Source organism: Meriones unguiculatus, chromosome 1 (genome assembly GCF_030254825.1).
Source record: "Meriones unguiculatus strain TT.TT164.6M chromosome 1, Bangor_MerUng_6.1, whole genome shotgun sequence".
Classification (NCBI taxonomy): domain Eukaryota; kingdom Metazoa; phylum Chordata; class Mammalia; order Rodentia; family Muridae; genus Meriones; species Meriones unguiculatus.
The window spans coordinates 80,527,830-80,544,056 of record NC_083349.1 but is presented as its reverse complement, the minus strand read 5'-3'; the positions used below and the strand labels follow the sequence as shown (position 1 = coordinate 80,544,056).

At 57.0% G+C, this 16,227-nt stretch overlaps 1 protein-coding gene across 5 annotated transcripts; it reads right to left on the bottom strand.

The window, feature by feature from the left end:
- Positions 1-622: 622 nt before the first annotated feature.
- Zbtb7b (zinc finger and BTB domain containing 7B) lies at positions 623-16,071 on the bottom strand. 5 transcript variants are annotated; one of them, XM_060392376.1, is made up of 4 exons: positions 15,991-16,071; positions 15,742-15,837; positions 3,260-4,434; positions 623-2,904 (listed from the first exon to the last, which is right to left on the bottom strand). In XM_060392376.1, exons 3-4 carry the CDS (start codon positions 4,423-4,425, stop codon positions 2,439-2,441), a joined length of 1,632 nt encoding a protein of 543 aa, XP_060248359.1. In that variant the 5' UTR covers positions 4,426-4,434; positions 15,742-15,837; positions 15,991-16,071; the 3' UTR covers positions 623-2,438. The 5 variants fall into 5 exon arrangements, with proteins under 5 accessions (XP_060248359.1, XP_060248346.1, XP_060248349.1 ...); XM_060392363.1 differs by having other exon boundaries at positions 3,260-4,431; XM_060392366.1 differs by having other exon boundaries at positions 3,260-4,431; positions 16,008-16,036.
- Between the last annotated feature and the right edge of the window lie 156 nt (positions 16,072-16,227).

Here is a 16,227-nt window from a genome sequence, read left to right as displayed (position 1 = left end):
TGAAGACTTCTGGTTGTCGGGAAGAGAGGATAGGATGAGAAGAGAACTGGAGGCATCTTCAGTAACTGAAATGATTGCATTTGAACAGTCATGAAAAGTTGCTTACACCCTGGCTTGTTTGGGGAAGGGTGTTTCAGTTGCTATATCCTCATCAAGGCTGAAGGGCACTGGCAAAGCAAGCTTGGTGGTGTACACCTGTAATCCCAGCAAGCTGGAGGTAGAGGCAGGCAATTGTTGAGATCAAGGCCAGCCTGGTCTACAGAGCGAGTTCCAAGACAGGCAGGGCTACCCAAAGAAACCCTATCTTAACCAACATACCCCCAAAAGGGGGAGAGGAAGAGGAGGGCTGCAGCTAAGGCTTGAACAGGGGCGATGGTTAAGTTTAGCCCCATCGGTTCCAAGCTTACTTGGCCTTCCTCTCCTCCCAGTGACTAGGACAAAGAGAAAGAGCCTCAAAGGAAGCATCTTCCAGAAGCTCATTAGTTGGTGGGCCTTTTCTTGAGCCCCGAACCCCAGGAACCACTTCAGAAATCCACTGCCCCCAAAGAAGCCCCTCCCCAGCCTTAGAACCTGACCCCTCCAATCAACCCCACAATAAAGGAACCAAAATTGGACACGAGTATGAATCTTAAATTATTATTATTTCTTCCTGTCACTTACACCCGAGGCAGGGGGCAGGGGTAGATGAAGGGAATGGGAGAAGGGGGAAATGCTTTCCCCCCACTAAGGCACTGAGTGGGAAAGCCACAAGTAGAGAGAGTGGAAGCCACATTGTCCCCACTCTCTGGGACTAAGCCCCAGGTTTCTCCAGCCCTGGGCTCCCCTATCACCTGAAATGCTAAGATGAGGCCCAGGGCACCTGACCTCCCTCCTAATATATTACATTATCAATTTTTAAATAGATACAGGGACTGGTCCCGCCACCCCTCCCTGTGTGACCCCTCCCCACTATTGGGGGTACCTGGGCAGTTGTGCAAATGGGCATGGAGGTGCATGGGGAGAGGAGAGCACCGGGCCCTTGAACCTGCCCCTTTAAAGGAGGGGGAAGGGCCACTAGGCCAAAGGGGGTAAATAGTGCAAGGCAGAGCCCAGGCCGCCACGGGGGTCCAGCACCCAGTGAGGAAAGGGTAGGGGTGAATATTCTTTCCCTACCCCAGGAGAATTGGTAGTTAAAAATGTGAAATTGGATTTCAACAAGACCATCGTAAGAGGCTATGTACAGAATGGGGTGGACTCAGTCCTAAGAGTGACAGGCAAGATCAGAGGAAAGGTTCCCTTTCCCCGAGGTCTGCCCCGCAGCTCACTTTTCCCAGGGGCAAGTGAGTTGCCTAGCCACCTTGTTGGCAAGGGGATACCCGCTCTCAGGCGAAGATGGCTGGCTGGGTGTGACGCTAGCTCACTGAAAGTGATTGCTGGGAGGCGCTTGCCTTACAGGGCATAGCCACCAGATGGCGCTGGCCAGCCCGCTCCCCGCAAGGCTACTTCAACCCCTCACCCCATCCCACACCCAGCGCCCGCCAGCCCGGGGGCGGCGTGAGTCAGGGGCATCAAGCAGCAGAGGCGGCTCCGGCTTGCACCTGGGCGGGGAAGGTAGGGAGGAAAAGAGGGTAAAACGCCCGGCCCGCCTTGCCCTCTGGCCCCAGGGAGGGAGCGCCAGGAACAAGACATTCCCTGCCCCAGGATGCGGGAGGGGAGAGGTAGAGAGCTCCCTTAGCTGGGCGGAGCCCTCCTGCTACCCCCAGGGGCGGGTGAGCCAATCAGGCCACCCTGCCCCCTTCTTCTCCAGGACCCCGTGACTCAGCGTTGGAACTGGGTGGAGGGGGACTGGGATGGCTCCGTCCTTACAGGCCCAGTCTCCCCAACCCTAGTCTTTCAAGCTTCCACCTGGTTTCTCCGACTTAACCTTCCTCTGCTACCCCCTCCCTTTGCATAATTTAAGGCCAGGAAAAGGGAACAGAAACCAGGAAGGAGGGGTCTCGGAAGGGAGGGGCGGTCCACCCCCTCACACACAGCCAAAACCCAGGGGGCATGGGAGTGGGGCAAGGCTTTGGTCCCAAGCCCCAGCCTCCTAGAAACCCGCATAGCCGAAGTGGGACCCCAAAAGTCAGAAATAGATTATTGCTTCAATTCCCCAGTGGCAGCTGGGGACAGGGACCCCACCTTTACTGTGTGTGTGTGTGTGTGTGACACATACACATACATACACACACACACATATTTCATGTATACTTCCTTTGCTAGTCTCCCCAGTATAGAAAGCTTGTGCCCCAAAATCTCAGCTTGGAATAGGAATGAAGGCTCTGGGGGAAAGAGGTTGATTTTGATGCCAACAAGGCTCAGCATCCCTGACCCCCAGCACCACTTGTTTTATGTGCGCCTCATTGCTTGGCATGGTGTCCCAGGCCTTGCGCTGTTCCAGCCGGCCTTTTATTCCTCTTTTAAGAGGACTCCATGGCCCCTTCGGCCTGTGGTGTGGTAGGTGTTCCCTCCTCCTCTTCCTCCTCAGGGGGCCCTTGTGTAGTGACTAGGGGTCCTGTGGGGGCCGACTGCTCCCAGAATCGAGCCAGAGAGAGGCGGAAGGTGTCCAAGTGGCCGTTGGAGAGGTCAAGGCCCGCAGAGGAGGGGGTGGTGGTCGGGGGTGGTGGGTAGTGCGGCGGCGCGTCATCCTTGCGGCGCCTTCGGGTGCGCACCTCCAGGCAGTTCTGGCCCTTGAGATGGCGCTGCAGGTGGTCCTCCTTAGCGAACGCCTTGTGGCACAGGTGGCACTCATAGGGCCGGTCCCCAGTGTGCAGGTGCATGTGGTTCTTGAGGTCGTAGCTATGCAGGAAGCGGGCTGGGCAGTGTGGGCACGAGTAGGGGCGTTCTCCTGTGTGCTTCCGCATGTGGATCTTCAGCTTGTCATTCCTAATACACGAAAGATGGTAAACATTCAGGACTCGGGATAGGATCCCCAGCCCATCCTGGCCACGCACCCAGGCCTGTCCCACTCTCATTCCTCACTGCTGTTTCCCCACCGATGCCCTGGATACCCCTTTTGATTGGCCTTTACACTAAAGGGCCCTGCCACCATGTCCTCTGCCTTCAGTGCAACCTTCTTGAGCACGAGACCATTCACCATCATGCCCTTGGCTGCTTCCTTTGGCCTCCCGCCTCATTCCAGAACCCACCAAGGAGTTGGCCCCCACTAGAAGCATGTGCTGTCACTCAGCTCTCACACCCACCCTCATCCTATTGTGTGCCGTCCCCATTTGCTGCTCACCTGGTGAAGCGGACACCGCAGACCTCACAGGCAAAAGGCTTCTCACCAGTATGGGTCCTCATGTGGCGGGGCAGTTTGCCTGCCCCATGGATTATCTTGTGACAGACTGGGCACTCTTGGGGCATCTGTGAACGGCGTTTACGCACCAGCTTGTCTTGGCCGTCCAGGCCTGGTGCCAGGGCGTCCTGGTGCAGGGAACTTAGGTAGGCCATCAGGTCAGGATCGATGGTATCTTCATCTGAGCCCAGTTCCTCTGGTGACAATGGGGGCTCACTGCTTTGTGCTAGCCCATAGGTTGGGGGATATACCAGCTCCTCCTCTTCTTCCTCACCCTCAAAGCCTTCATAGTTCAGGGGCCCCCCAGGAGATGAGGCAGCACCTGTAGGAGGACTGTAGCTGTCCCCAAGCCCACTGCTCCCACTGTTGCCCACTTTACCAACCACCTCTTCTTCCTCATAGGTCAAGGAATGGGTGAGCGCTGTGGGTACCTCAGAGACCAGGTGGTTGGCTCGGGCCCCCTTGGTTTGAAGAAAAGCTTTTCGGGGCTTGCGGCTGCGGCGGGCAACAGGTCGAGGTGGTGGTGGTGGTGGTGGTAGGAGGGGCCCCTGTGGAGGGCTGTCTTCACCATTGGGCATTCCTGAGGTTGAGGCTGTGGTGGTGGCAGTGGCAAAAGCCTCCAGGTACTGTCGGGCTCGTTCACAGTCATCCTCATCTGGGCTGGGGGCTTCTAGCCCACTGCCTTGGAGAATCTCCATGCAGGCAGCAATGACACAGGGAATTTCCAGGAGCCTGGCAGCTTGGAGGACAGCCGGCATGTTGGCGCTGCTAGTGGTCAGTGTGGCTGTGTAGGCAAATTCGAGCAGGGCACCCAGGGCCTCTGGCCCTACAAAATCCAGCTCACACACACCGGCCCCTACTCCTCCAGCAGCTGTCCCACCACCCCCTGTTCCCATGACAGCCCCCCCTCCACCCTCCGTGAAGAGCTTCTTGAAGTAGTGGCTACAGGCAGCCAGCACAGCTCTGTGGGTGCGGTACTCAAGCCCCTGCGTCCTGATGGTGAGATCGCATAGGTGGCCCAGCTGTCGCTGCTCATTGAGGCAGCTCAGGAGCTCGCTGCTGTGGTCTGGGAATGGAATTCCAATCAGGTCATCTTCAGAGCTCCCCATCTTGTCCTGCTGGGTCAAGCAGAGGGTGAGATTAAAAGCACTTACTCTCGTACAGGGGGCTGAGGACCCCTTCCAGGTGTTGGCTGAAGCTTACTGAAGGTGGGCCACACGTTCCTGTGAGTGCTTTATGTGTGTTAGTATCCCATCCCCTTCCATATGCAACTGACTGTGCCATGCAAAAGGAAACTGCGGTTCAGACAGATGAAGCAACTTGCTCTTCAAGATGAAGTGCCAAGTGAGCAGGGTTCACATCAAGCCGGCAGACCCACCCTCCTAATTCTTGTGCTGCTCTAGTCTGCTCTGGAGTCCCACCTTTCTACTACTTTCTAGAGGTACTTCCATTTCCCCTGATCCCTTTAGAAGAAGCAATGGACTGGGAGGCAAGCTCCTGGAGTCCTGGTTTAGGCTTCAGAACTACTGACTAAAGGACCCTGGTGACACTGACATGCTTCGGTCATCTGTAAATGAATAATGGTCTGTGACAGAGCCCCCTCATAGCTCTGGTAGAGGCCAAGCCTGGCTGCATTCTGTCCCAAGTATACAGTACACCCTACAAACAAAAGGAGCCTCTTCCACCTCATGCCCCTCCCGAAGCCACCAAAAGTTCATCCGTCCTTCAAGGTCCCCAAGTCCCATATCCACCCTTCTTCCTTATGTGCCAGGAACAGTTACTCTATGCTGGGGTGTCACTGGCACAGGTACTTTCTTCCCCCTCCCAACACAGATAAGCATCACCCTCCCAACTGTCGAAAGGCCAAGTCCCACCCCTTTCCTCCCCCTTAAGTAATGCCATCTTTCTCCATTCCAGGGAACTTCTCCTGAAGCCACAGACCCACCTTAGTGTTTGTCCCTGCAGGGCCCAGCCCACCCTCCACCCTCAGGGTGGGGTAAGGGTTGTGGAGTGGCCTAGTTGAATGACCTTGAACAAGCCCTTGTGTTGAGGGGTAAATGAAGCCATGTATGGCATGGTGCTGAACAAGGTAGGGGCTCAGTCAGTGGTCTGGCCTATACTTTCTTGTTATATAAGAAGGGGTTGGGGACACCGGGTTAGTGGCACATGCCTTAAATCCCAGCACTTGGGAGGAAGAGGCAGGCAGATCTCTGTTGAGTTCTTTGAGGTCAGGTTGGTCTACATAGTTAAATTCCAGGACAGTCAGGGCTGTATCAGGAGATTCTGTCTCAAACAAACAAACATGAAAACCAAAAACTCCACAAAAACAAACCATGATTGAGAGGACAGCTGCAAGGCCTGGCCTTCAGCCCTCACTCCAGCAGTCTAGAGCTACAGCTACTGGAGCCTGAACCGTGCTGGGCTCCAGAGTCAGCCAGGCTTCAGTTTGAACTCTTAGCTCCGCTCTGCGATCTTAAGCAAGTGATTTTATCTTGGAGCCTCTTTCCTCATCTGTGTTGCTGGATAATTCCAGCTGACTCCAGGGGCTGTGGTGAGGGGTAAGTGAGGCCAGGTGTGGCATAACACCTAACACACAGTAGGGGCTCAGTCAGTAAGTAGCCTGGCCTCAGGGCAGATTCCACTGCACACAAGGCTGAGGAAACTACTAGGAGATAGGTCTGTCTCTTCCCTCCCAGAAAGTACCCTGAAGGAGTGAGGCTACTGTGGAGCTACTTGACCTTGGCCCAGTCATTTCCTTTCGGAGGCCTATTCCTCCTCATCTGGAATATGAAAGGCGGGTCCCAACCATCCTTAGGGCAAGTCCTACTGACATTTTGTCAGTGTCTCTGATACTGCAACAACAGATCAATCCAGGCCATCTATGAGAAAGAGTTTTGGGGGATGGGGTGTAAGTCAGGGGCTACACATTCCTCTTTAGGATACAACAATTGCACTACCATAGTGGCCTACCTGCTGGCCACCTTCATGACAAAGCCCAAGCGCCTGCATGAATGGTATCTACTTGTCTGTTCAGAAGCTACACCTGGGACTCTTTAGATAGCTCACCTGTTTCCACCTTAGGTTCCCAAACCACTTCTCCTCCTGGGGGACCAAGTGGTCTGAGAGTTCTCTCCTCTCCCAGTACTTTACATGTGGTACAAGAGGCAAATGGCCTCAGGACTTAAGAGCAAACAAAAATCAGGTGGGCAGCAGTGGCTGCCACTGAAAGAGCAGTGGGCACCCTCCCAGGCCCAAGTGCATCACGTTCCTCCTAAGGGGCACAAGTGGAGCGATCCTTGCTGCCCTTTGGCTGGGAGCTGGGCACCCAGAGGCACATGGCTCACTCTATCCTTCACCCTCCTTCCCCACCCACCCCACCCATTCCCGTTGGTAAACCTGCCTCTCTCCCACCCCAGGGCTGATCTCTGTGGCAACTTGGTATGGCAGATGTACTGTACCAATTGGCTGATCTTGCTGTCAGCTCACAGGCTCAGAGTAGTTTACACCAACTCACACAGGGCTTGGGCAAGGGTGGGTGTTTAACTCCTTAGGCCCAAATCCAACACCTGTGGCCACAAAGTATCAAGGAAGGACTAGGGAGGCAGATGGCATACAGGGGAGAAGATGGTGTTCTGGGAAATCCCCTAGCTCTGGCACCCATACCAACTGAGGTGCCACCTGGAACTATGCTGGTGCCAACCAGGCCAAGGGGGCACTCCTAGCCCTATCATATGGGAGGAGTTGGTGGGGTGGAGGCCTCCCCTTCTTTCTGCCAGGGTGGGGCACTGGTGCCAGTGCCCACCCCACCTTGGGCACCCTTCCCACGTCTGTACCCCAGAGGGCCCAGTCCCCTGACGCCCATGTAGGCAGCCCATCCCCACCCAGCCTGGCATGCCCCCTCTTGCTAAGACCTTGTGGGCATGGGTGTGTATGGTGTTTGGGGGGGCAGCTATGCCAGGGAACTAGGCGAAGTCTGTTTGGTCTGTTTGCCTGGTAGGGGAAAGAACTGGGGGCCCCACCCCATCACTCCCCTCTTTCTTGCCATCCCCCCCAGGCTCCCCTCATTGTCAGGCCTGCTAGACCGGCCAAGCCAGTGGGCAGCTTTCTTGAAACCGGGCCCTGTGTCAAGCCTGCACCATCTTTGGTGAGGGAGAACTCAAGGGTGACACAATGGTGAGGGGTGACAAAGGTGGGAGTCCCTGTCACCTACCTATCAGTACCTAGAGGCATCTGCCAGAGTATGTCCACCACCAAACAACCGAAGGCAGAGGGCACTGGCTGACTTAGAAAGACAAAGGCAACTAGAATCTTCCAGGCGCTGACCTTAGGCAGCTTTCATTCTACGGTTGAGGGGCTCCAGAGCCAACCCTGCTGGCCTGAGCCAGCCGAAGGGCAGGCATAGGAGGCCCTGACTGGGGCAGCTGAGTAAAGCTGGCCCCCCTTCTCCCCACCTTGGGGATTAGGAGACTGAGGCTTAGTGGGGGGGGGGGGCAGCCAGCAGAACCAGGATTAGTGGCGTAGAAAATAGATGTGGGCCAACACAGAGGCCCATGGAGCTTCGCTCCCCCCACCCATTCTAAGGCCCCTTCTCCCAGCTCTGCCAGGGAGCCAGAGAGGGGCCTGGCCTGGCTGTTCCTGGAACTGAGGCTTACACGCTGAGAGGGTGAGGACCAGGTTGAAACAGTCCTAAGGCATGACTGAGACTAAGGCTCTACCCAGTGCTCCTCGTATCTGTGCTGTGTCACCCCTCCCCCTTCTTTCTCCTTTCTGCCCCCACCCCCCACCCCAGTTCCAGCCTCAGGTTCTCTTCCTGTTTTTTTGGAACCCAGTTTGCACGAAGCTAGGGCTTTGGCCTGTGGCTGGACTAGAAGGGTAGGGAAACTGGACAGCCAATCCAAAGACCTCAGGGACCCAGGAATCCTTATTCCATGGTTCCCTCCATCTTCTGGGGCCAAAGGATGACTGACATCTGGACTGTCCAGTTTCAGGCAGGTGAGGTGGCTGAACCACATGTCACTGGAGGATTGGAAGCCTCCACAGAGAAAGCCAAAAGCCAGGTCCCGGGCCCAGGTACTCCGAAGACACTTACGGAGCCCTCCCCTCCAGCCCCTCAAAACTTCTACATGCCTTCCCCATCCCCCATGTGACGCTTCCCCCCTCCTAACCTCACCACCCCCAGCACTCACACTTCCTGGGGGCCGAGGCGGGGAAGAGAGACCGCAAGCCACGAAGGGGGAAGGAGGCAAGGGGAGCTGGCTGCTTCCCAGCGCTGTGGGGGTTAAGCTCCCACCAAGTCCTGAGATCCTGATGCAATGGGGGCTCCAGATTGAGAGACAAAGACATTGCAGCGAAGTCCTTCGTGTTTTCTTTCTATAACATCAGTCCTTTAGCCCATATAAGCACACAGTCCTTTAGCCCATCAAGGAGAATGGAACAAGATAAAGATGGCGGAGGAAGGAAAGAGCAAGGCTTCTCCAGCCTCACCTCTCCACCTCTGGTAACCCCAGCTCACCAGCCTTCCCTTACTCTTAGCCTTTCACTAGGACTTCTCTTTTTCTCTCTCTGACCCTTTCCTACCTTCTGTGGCCCTTGTCTTGCCAGCACAAGATTGAATCTTGGTTCCCTACCTTAGCACTCACGGCCTTTCTCTCTACCATACCTGTCCCAAGGACTCCTGCTCAGAACCATCCTCACTTAGATTTTCTTTCCACTCTTCCCCTCACTTCTCTCACTGAAGCATCTCCTGAGACTAACATTTATCACACTCCAGGCATGTGGAGCCTCCATGCCTGTGTAGGGTAGAGGCCAGAAGAACTGAGTCAAGACCTGGCCTTGTTCTGCAAGGGCTGGTCTTATGAAGAGACGGCCAAATTTTAGGTATCCATACCTGCCTTTTGGAGGAACAAAATTTGGGAGCTATTGGAGAAATGAGGAGGCAGAGGTAGGGTGTGCTGTGAGAGCGGATGTAAGGGGGACAGTGAGTGCCTCTCTGCCCGTCAGAGTTTCCAGCCCCAAAGCTACTGGGCTTCCCCAGTGCCCACCCCGAGCCAGGCACTATTCATGCGGTCATTAGGGTGCCCAGCAGAACCCGGCTGGGCAGGACTAGCTCTCCTTAGGGCTAAAGAGACTGCACAAAGTGCCAGGGTCTGCCTTGTATCCCCCTCCCCCAGCCATGTCTTTGGTTGGGTAACCAAGCTGGCTGGTAACCCCACACCCGCTTAGCCGCAGGCAGAAACCTGAGCCCCCCCAAGCCCCAGAAGACACCCCAGCTGGGTCCCCGGAGCCCAGCTCCCTGCCAGCCTGTCCAACCTCCTGGCCCGGCCCGGCAAGCACAGCTTCTGTAGGACCCTTCTTTCTGTCTTTCTTGGTCCTCCTGGATCCCTTAGACACTGAAGCCTCCTCACACACTGGCACCTCAGCTCCTCTGTTCCCTAAAGCCTCCAATGAAATCTGGGCACCCTCTTCCTAGCCTGTTTTTCAGTCCTCCTCTGACCCTTGGCCAATTCTAGGCCTCCGAGCCTCCCCTGAGGCCTGACCTTCTGAGCCAAAGCTGGGCCTACTCACCTGAACGCTGAGGGGCCTTGCCGGCAACTCCTCCTGGGCCCTGGGGGCAGCTTGCTGGGAGGGGTGGGGAAGGGATAACTGGGGGGGGGGGATAGGATGGCTGTTCCCCACTCCAGCTCCCTCCTTCAAAGAGGCCGCCCACGACCTGGCCCAGCCCCTCCCCCTACAGCCTTAACCCTCTGGGTGCTGTCCCCCTCCCCCCAGCTTGTAGGGAGGGGTTACAGAAGGGCTGGCAGCGTGGGAGAGGGCCCAGAGTCTCTGCCTGCAGTGCCCAAAGCCCCAGCGTCCCCACCCCCGCCTGTCCTTACTCAGTCCTAAAAGGGGAAAAAGGTGAGGGGTAGGAAAGGTAGGAGGTGGGCCAGTCCAGGAGGGCAGAGGTGAGGAGGAGCAATGGGGGAGGTTGCTGGAGGTGGGACCAGGAGAAGGAAGAAGAGAGGGGAGGGGACAGAAGACAGCAGTGGCCAAATCGGGGGGAGGGGAACGCTGGACAGTCAGTGCCAGAGGTGACAGGTGCCTCGGTCCAGCCCCTGAGGGTATGTGGGTTAGGGGAACACAAGGAGACCCTCCAGACCCTAGTAAGCCCTTGCCCCCTTCTGGGAGCTGTCCGGATTCTCTTCACCTTGTACCAGGCTGGGGCCCTCAGGGGCTGGGCAAGGCGGCACCCGCCCTCTTCATAGCCTCACCCCAAACCCACTCACATACCACAGCTCCTCGCCAGGGCACCAGTCCTGCCAACCAGGCCAGGGGGCAGCACTCATGCCAGACCCCAGTGACCAGGGGGACAGAGCTGGCTGAGGAGGGGTAGACATATTGGGGGAAGCCATAAGCACCAAAAGAGGAAGGAGCTGGGAGGGGGGCATCTGCTGGGAAGCTCCTCACTCCACCCCTTGCGCAAGCTACTGCTACCCTGGCTGGTTGGGTGGGACCCGCCTGGGCCTGAGGGGCAACTCGGGAAAGCTCTGAGATGAGATGGGTGGGCCACAACATGTCATGAGACTCCTGGGATTTCTTATTAGAATGAAAGGAACCCCAGTGTCCTCCAAACGACGTAGGCCATTCCAGGTTCTGCTAGGCTCACAGAAAATCACAGAAATGTCTCTTAGTATACCCCTCCCTGCTACCCCCAACAGCTGCTGGCTCAGTGCCGCTGGCCTGCTGCTCCTCACCGGCTCCCGGCCTGGCTGGCAGCTACCCACCAGGATGCTGGCAGTCCTGCCCGCCTCTCCCTCCCACCCCCTGCTCTCAGTGCCCTATGCCAACTGTGGGCCTGGGGTGGGGGAAGGTCACTTCTGTGCCTTGGTGCCAGGCAGGCGAGCCCAGGCCCCTGAGGTCCTATAGATAAGCCCCAAGACCCTGTCCTTAAGCTACCTCCTTAAGAGGAAGTATATTGTTCAGGGCCCATACAGAGCACTGATAGACCTATGAGCAGTTACTGAAGGATCCACGCCCCAAGGTGGATCGCCTGTCACCAGGCACCAATCTCCCAGCATTCCCCCTGCAGATGCTTGGGCACCAAAGTCCCTGCAATTCCTAAGAGCCCCAGTCTGCCTATAGCCTGTGAGGCAGTAGGGTGGGGCTGCTCTCTGCCCTTTGATCCCCATAAAGGGAGGGAACTAGCTTGGAGGGCAGGGGGCAGGGAAAGAGTTCATGGGGCCCCTCATTTCCCCTGCCAGGGGCATCAGGGCAGGGTGTGGGCATCTCTTGGGTGGGGCTCATCCTAAGATGAGGATGGGTTATATTTCTCAGTATGAGAGATGGATGTCAATACATAGTGTCATACAGGAATGTAATAGCAAGAATAAATAAAGTAAGGAGACTACAGAAGGTCTCTATGTTACAACCCACCCCAGTACTAACTTTTACCTTTACTCAGAAACACTTTTTAGACTCAACCAAATTGAGAACTCAACGAGGACTACAACTCCCAGTGTGCACCACAACTGCTTTTACATGTACCTTGGGAGTTGTAGTTCCCTTAAGAGACCCTTCTACTCTTCCCAAGAGTTAGCTGGTAGGTTGGGGGAAGAATGGTCACAGAACTCTCTGAGTGGAACACTATTTAAGAAGACAGGCTAGGAGGTCCATGGTGGGGAGAGAAGACCCCCCCTTACTCCAGGCAAAGGGGAAAGAAGGAAGGAAGGAGGAGAGGATGTCTGTTGAAAGGGGTATATGGGTGGGGAGGAGTTGGGGGGTGGTGGAAACAGGAAGGAAACTGAAGCCAGAGACATGAAGTTGAAAGCTAGGTCTTGGGGGAGCCCCACTCTGAGGCGTGGCAGAGACTGTGAAGGCATTTCTCCTGCCATTCTGGTGACCTGGGAAGCCATAGGAAGAATTACTGATGTTAAGTGATATTAAATTATTTATGTGTGGGGGGGGAGTCACTGGCTTCACTTGTCTGTCATCAGCCCTCTTTTGCCAAGGGCACCCTCAAACTTTGGATATGGTATAGTTATTTGCTTGTTAGGTACCTCTGAGGGTTCTAGGAAAGCTAAGTTGGGGCAAGGAAGGGCTGGGTCTAATGTTAAGCAGAATGGAGACGTGTGAGGTTAGGTCCAGGTGTGAAGTCAAGGTAAGGGCAGAGCAGAGACCTCAGAAGCTAGGAAGTCTCAAGGAAGAGAGGGCTAAAGGGTCCCTGTGCCACCTGCTTCCCATCCATCCCAGGCTAAGGTTCAGAAAGTGGGAAGCCTTCTTTGGCCTCACTGAGGCATTCACTAAAAGTAGATTCCTCCTGTGTTAGTGGCCTGTGAACATAAAGGCTATGGCATCTCAAGGAGCCAGATGACCGCTGGATGTCTTTCCCTGGTGGAGATGGAGGTCAGTATTGGACAACAGAAGTGCTTTGAGAACATCTGGGGTTCCTGAAGTTCTATGACAAATGCTGACAAGAGGCCACAAGATTAACTGCCAAGACCTTAGCTTAGCAAGGTCGTGGTGGTAGTGGGGTCTTCCTTGAGCCTCCCAGTCCTTGATGCTGGACCAGTCAGTCATTCTTCTACCCCTTCTTCCCAGTCCCCCAGGCCGGCACTGGCACTCCTGGCAGGAGTGTGTGGGGGGGGAGGCAGAGAGGCAACTTCAAACTGTCCGGGCAAAACGTCAAGTTTACTCACGAGTTTACTCAGCAGAAGGAGGGGGAAGAGGCCAGAGAAGGCACACCCCATGCCAGGGTCCTATCCATCTGCCCGGCTTCCTCCCCCACCCTCCTTTTCAGCCCCAGGCCAAAACAGGCACAAGCCCCAAGGCCTGGTGGCAGGGCTGTCTTAACTCTCAGGAAGGTCAGAAAGCCAAGCAAGCTGGAGGCAGGAAGCCTTAAAGCAGGCCCAGAGGCTTCTGTCAGAGGGCAGTACCATGCCTGGAACCCATTTACTCCCCATCTTAGGTCTTTGGCCCTGGGCCAAAAGAACTGGGTCTCTCAGCCATCAAAGAGGGCCTTGCCTCTTCCACCTGGGCCAGTAACTTCAGACCCCACATGTCCACTTCTGGGCTGGGCCTCAGGTACAAGCATGATGCCATTCAGGATTCTATTCATCTTGGCCTTAAGGGCCTGGAATGGGGGGCCAGCACCCTATCTGACCTACTTCCCTTTCCTCCCCACCTGCTTTCACTCTCTGCTTCTTTCCCCAAGCCTTCACTGTCCCCACCCCAGAGGTGCTCCACCCCCCATGCCTGCTGGGTCCCCTCCCCCACTCTTCCCCAGGGTGCCAAGTGCAAGCACACAAAGGGCCCGATGGTGCATTGTTAGCCCAGCCCCCGCTGCCCGCCGCGCCCTCCTGGGGCAGGCACTAGGCCAAGGAGGAGCTGGGGGCGGTGGGTGCCAGGGGGCACCGAGGAGAGCACAGCACCTGTCTCCCAGACACCAGGGCTGTATCACCTGGACTGAGTAGTGGTGAGAGGGCCCATTAGAGCGGGCCTATCTCCTTGACACCTGAGCCTAGTGGGCACTGCTTTCTTCCCAAGAGCCCCTTTCTGGTGGTATTAACCCCTTCCTGACCCCAGGCTGGGTGTGATGCCCCAAGGGAGGGGTACAGTGTCTGGGGGTGTCAGCAGGCAGCAGCGTGCTTACAGCAACCGTGTAACGGAGGCACGCTGGGGGAGCTGGGGTCCCGGGGGCCAGGGACAGGAGGCACTGGCAGAGATTTCTCCTTGTTTCATCAGCTGCTCCAGGGGGAGCCCCCTGTCCTTCTCCCCAGTTACCACTAAGGAGGAACACTACCATCCAGACCTAGTCACAAATATGCCCTTCTTCAGCCCAGCACAATACCTATGCCCAGTATCTCCTTCCAATCTAATGTCCACTTCATGCCAGCTCCATAAACAGTGCCAGGAGGGTATAGGGGTGACCAAACCAGTTGGTGTGGGGGGGGGTAGCAAAACGCAACCCCATAATCCTCCAGGCCTTGGCGCCCCCCCTCCCAACACACACTCCCTTAGGGAACAGAGAGTTCCTATCTTGGTTTAACTCCTCACTTCCCAATCTGGCTCCCCTAACCCTTGATAAACGGTCCCCTCCTCAAGGAATAAGTTGGGGAAAGGAGAAATAGCTGCGCTGACTCATTCCTGTTCTCAGCTGCAGCAAGGGGTCTCTAAGGCATGCAGGCGGGGGTCAATTCAAGAACGCCCTCCACCTGGCCCGGAAGCCAGGACAGCTTGCCGGTCTCCCCCTCTCCCCAGCACCCACTTCCGGTGTCCCAAACTAGGTCAGCAGTGCTCGTTTCCTGTGGGTCAGCTAGCACCGGCGCCTCTGCCCCTCCCCTGCTCCGGACCCAGGCTGCCCGCCTTACCCCCCGCCCCCCAGGGCGCCCCGAGGTCTCACCACGTCTCAGCCGCCCTTTGATACATGGGGGTTGTGCGGGGCGGGGGGCAGGGGACCCGCCCTCTCTCCAAACACTAGCAAGGGCTGGGGCGCCTGGGCCGGCACGTGTCCGGGCACAACCCGCTGCCCACGCTACCCCCCCACTCCCGCCCCCCCTCGCTCTGGCCAGGACACGTCGCTCTCTTACTTGGGTGGGGTGGGAGGAGGGGAGAGAAAGCTGGGTCGGAAAGCAGCGCCCCCCGCCCCTTCCAGTGGCTAGCGGCGCGCGCCAGGTTTCTACCGCACGGCGACCCCCACTCCGGTTAAGGCAGGTGCGCCGGCGCCGGCGGCAAGACCGCCGGTAGATAGAGTTCTTATCGCCCACCCTTGCACTGGAGTTGTGAGAGCAAAAGCTGACTTTGAAAAGGTGGCGGTGGGGCTGCAGCTTGTGAGAAGGGAACGTGATTGCGGAGCGGGAGGGCCAGAGGGGTCGTTCTGCTAAGCCGCGCTACTGCTGGAAAGACGACGCGGCTGTGGAAGCGCAAGAAACCGAATAGTCCAGCCGGTAACTTTCCCCCAAGCCGTGGTTCCTCCCGCCGCCCTCCAACCCCCATGCCCTGGCCGGGGTCCAGTCCACCGCGCCAGGGGGCCGCGGAGCAGGGTGTGTGTGGGGGGACACGCGTTGTCCTAGTTAGAGTCTGTCAGCGTTTCCATTCCCTCTATTTGGTCAGACCTGGGGTCTCCCCCGCTAAAGTCACGAAGACAACTGGGGCGAAGTTCAGCGCAGTTCACCCCCTCTTCATCCCATAGCTCACAGTCTGTCTAATACTAGAAGTGCAAAGAAAGTTTCTGGAGACCCTCCACCCAGAGCTGGGGTGAGGCCATAGTTGTCTACCTTTCCTTCAAGTTAAAACCAATTCCAAAGACCCAGAAAAGCTACAGGGAATGCGACTGGCTGAAATCTGCGGTGTGCGTGTGTGTACAGGGGTCTCACATGACGCACGAAGGACACTGCAGTAGGCTCTAGTCTAGTGGACCCCGAGCCAAGGGACAAAAAGTGGGGTTCACTTACCCCTCAGCCGTCGGGTCCGCTCGCTGGAGCTGCTGCCGGGCTTGGGAAGAAGCGCGTCCCCCGCCAGGCCCGGGGACTTGGGGCCCTGCTCCGGTCCTGGTCAGAAGGCCGCGGTCAGTAGCTCGCCGCTCGTTGCTGGGGGGCTCCTCCTCCGCCACCCTTTGCCTCCTCCTGCTGCCTGCCCCCCCTTGGCCACGGAGAGCCGTACATTCACCTGGCTCCCACCCGCCCCCCCAGGGCCCGCCTCACCTGTCCTGCTGTCTCACCTGTCCTCTTGCTTGCTTTCCCCCCATCCCTCCCCTCCCTCCCCCCCGCCCCTGCCACCCCCAAACTCCCCCCCCCACCCTTAGCAACACCCTCTGTCACTTCCTGGTTTTTCATCCGCCCCCCCCAGGCACCCCCTCCCTCCGCCCAATAAGGATATAAACTTCCACCTCTTCCAACAGCTAGTTCTAGCAGGGAGCATATGGGTCCCTCCCTTTTTTT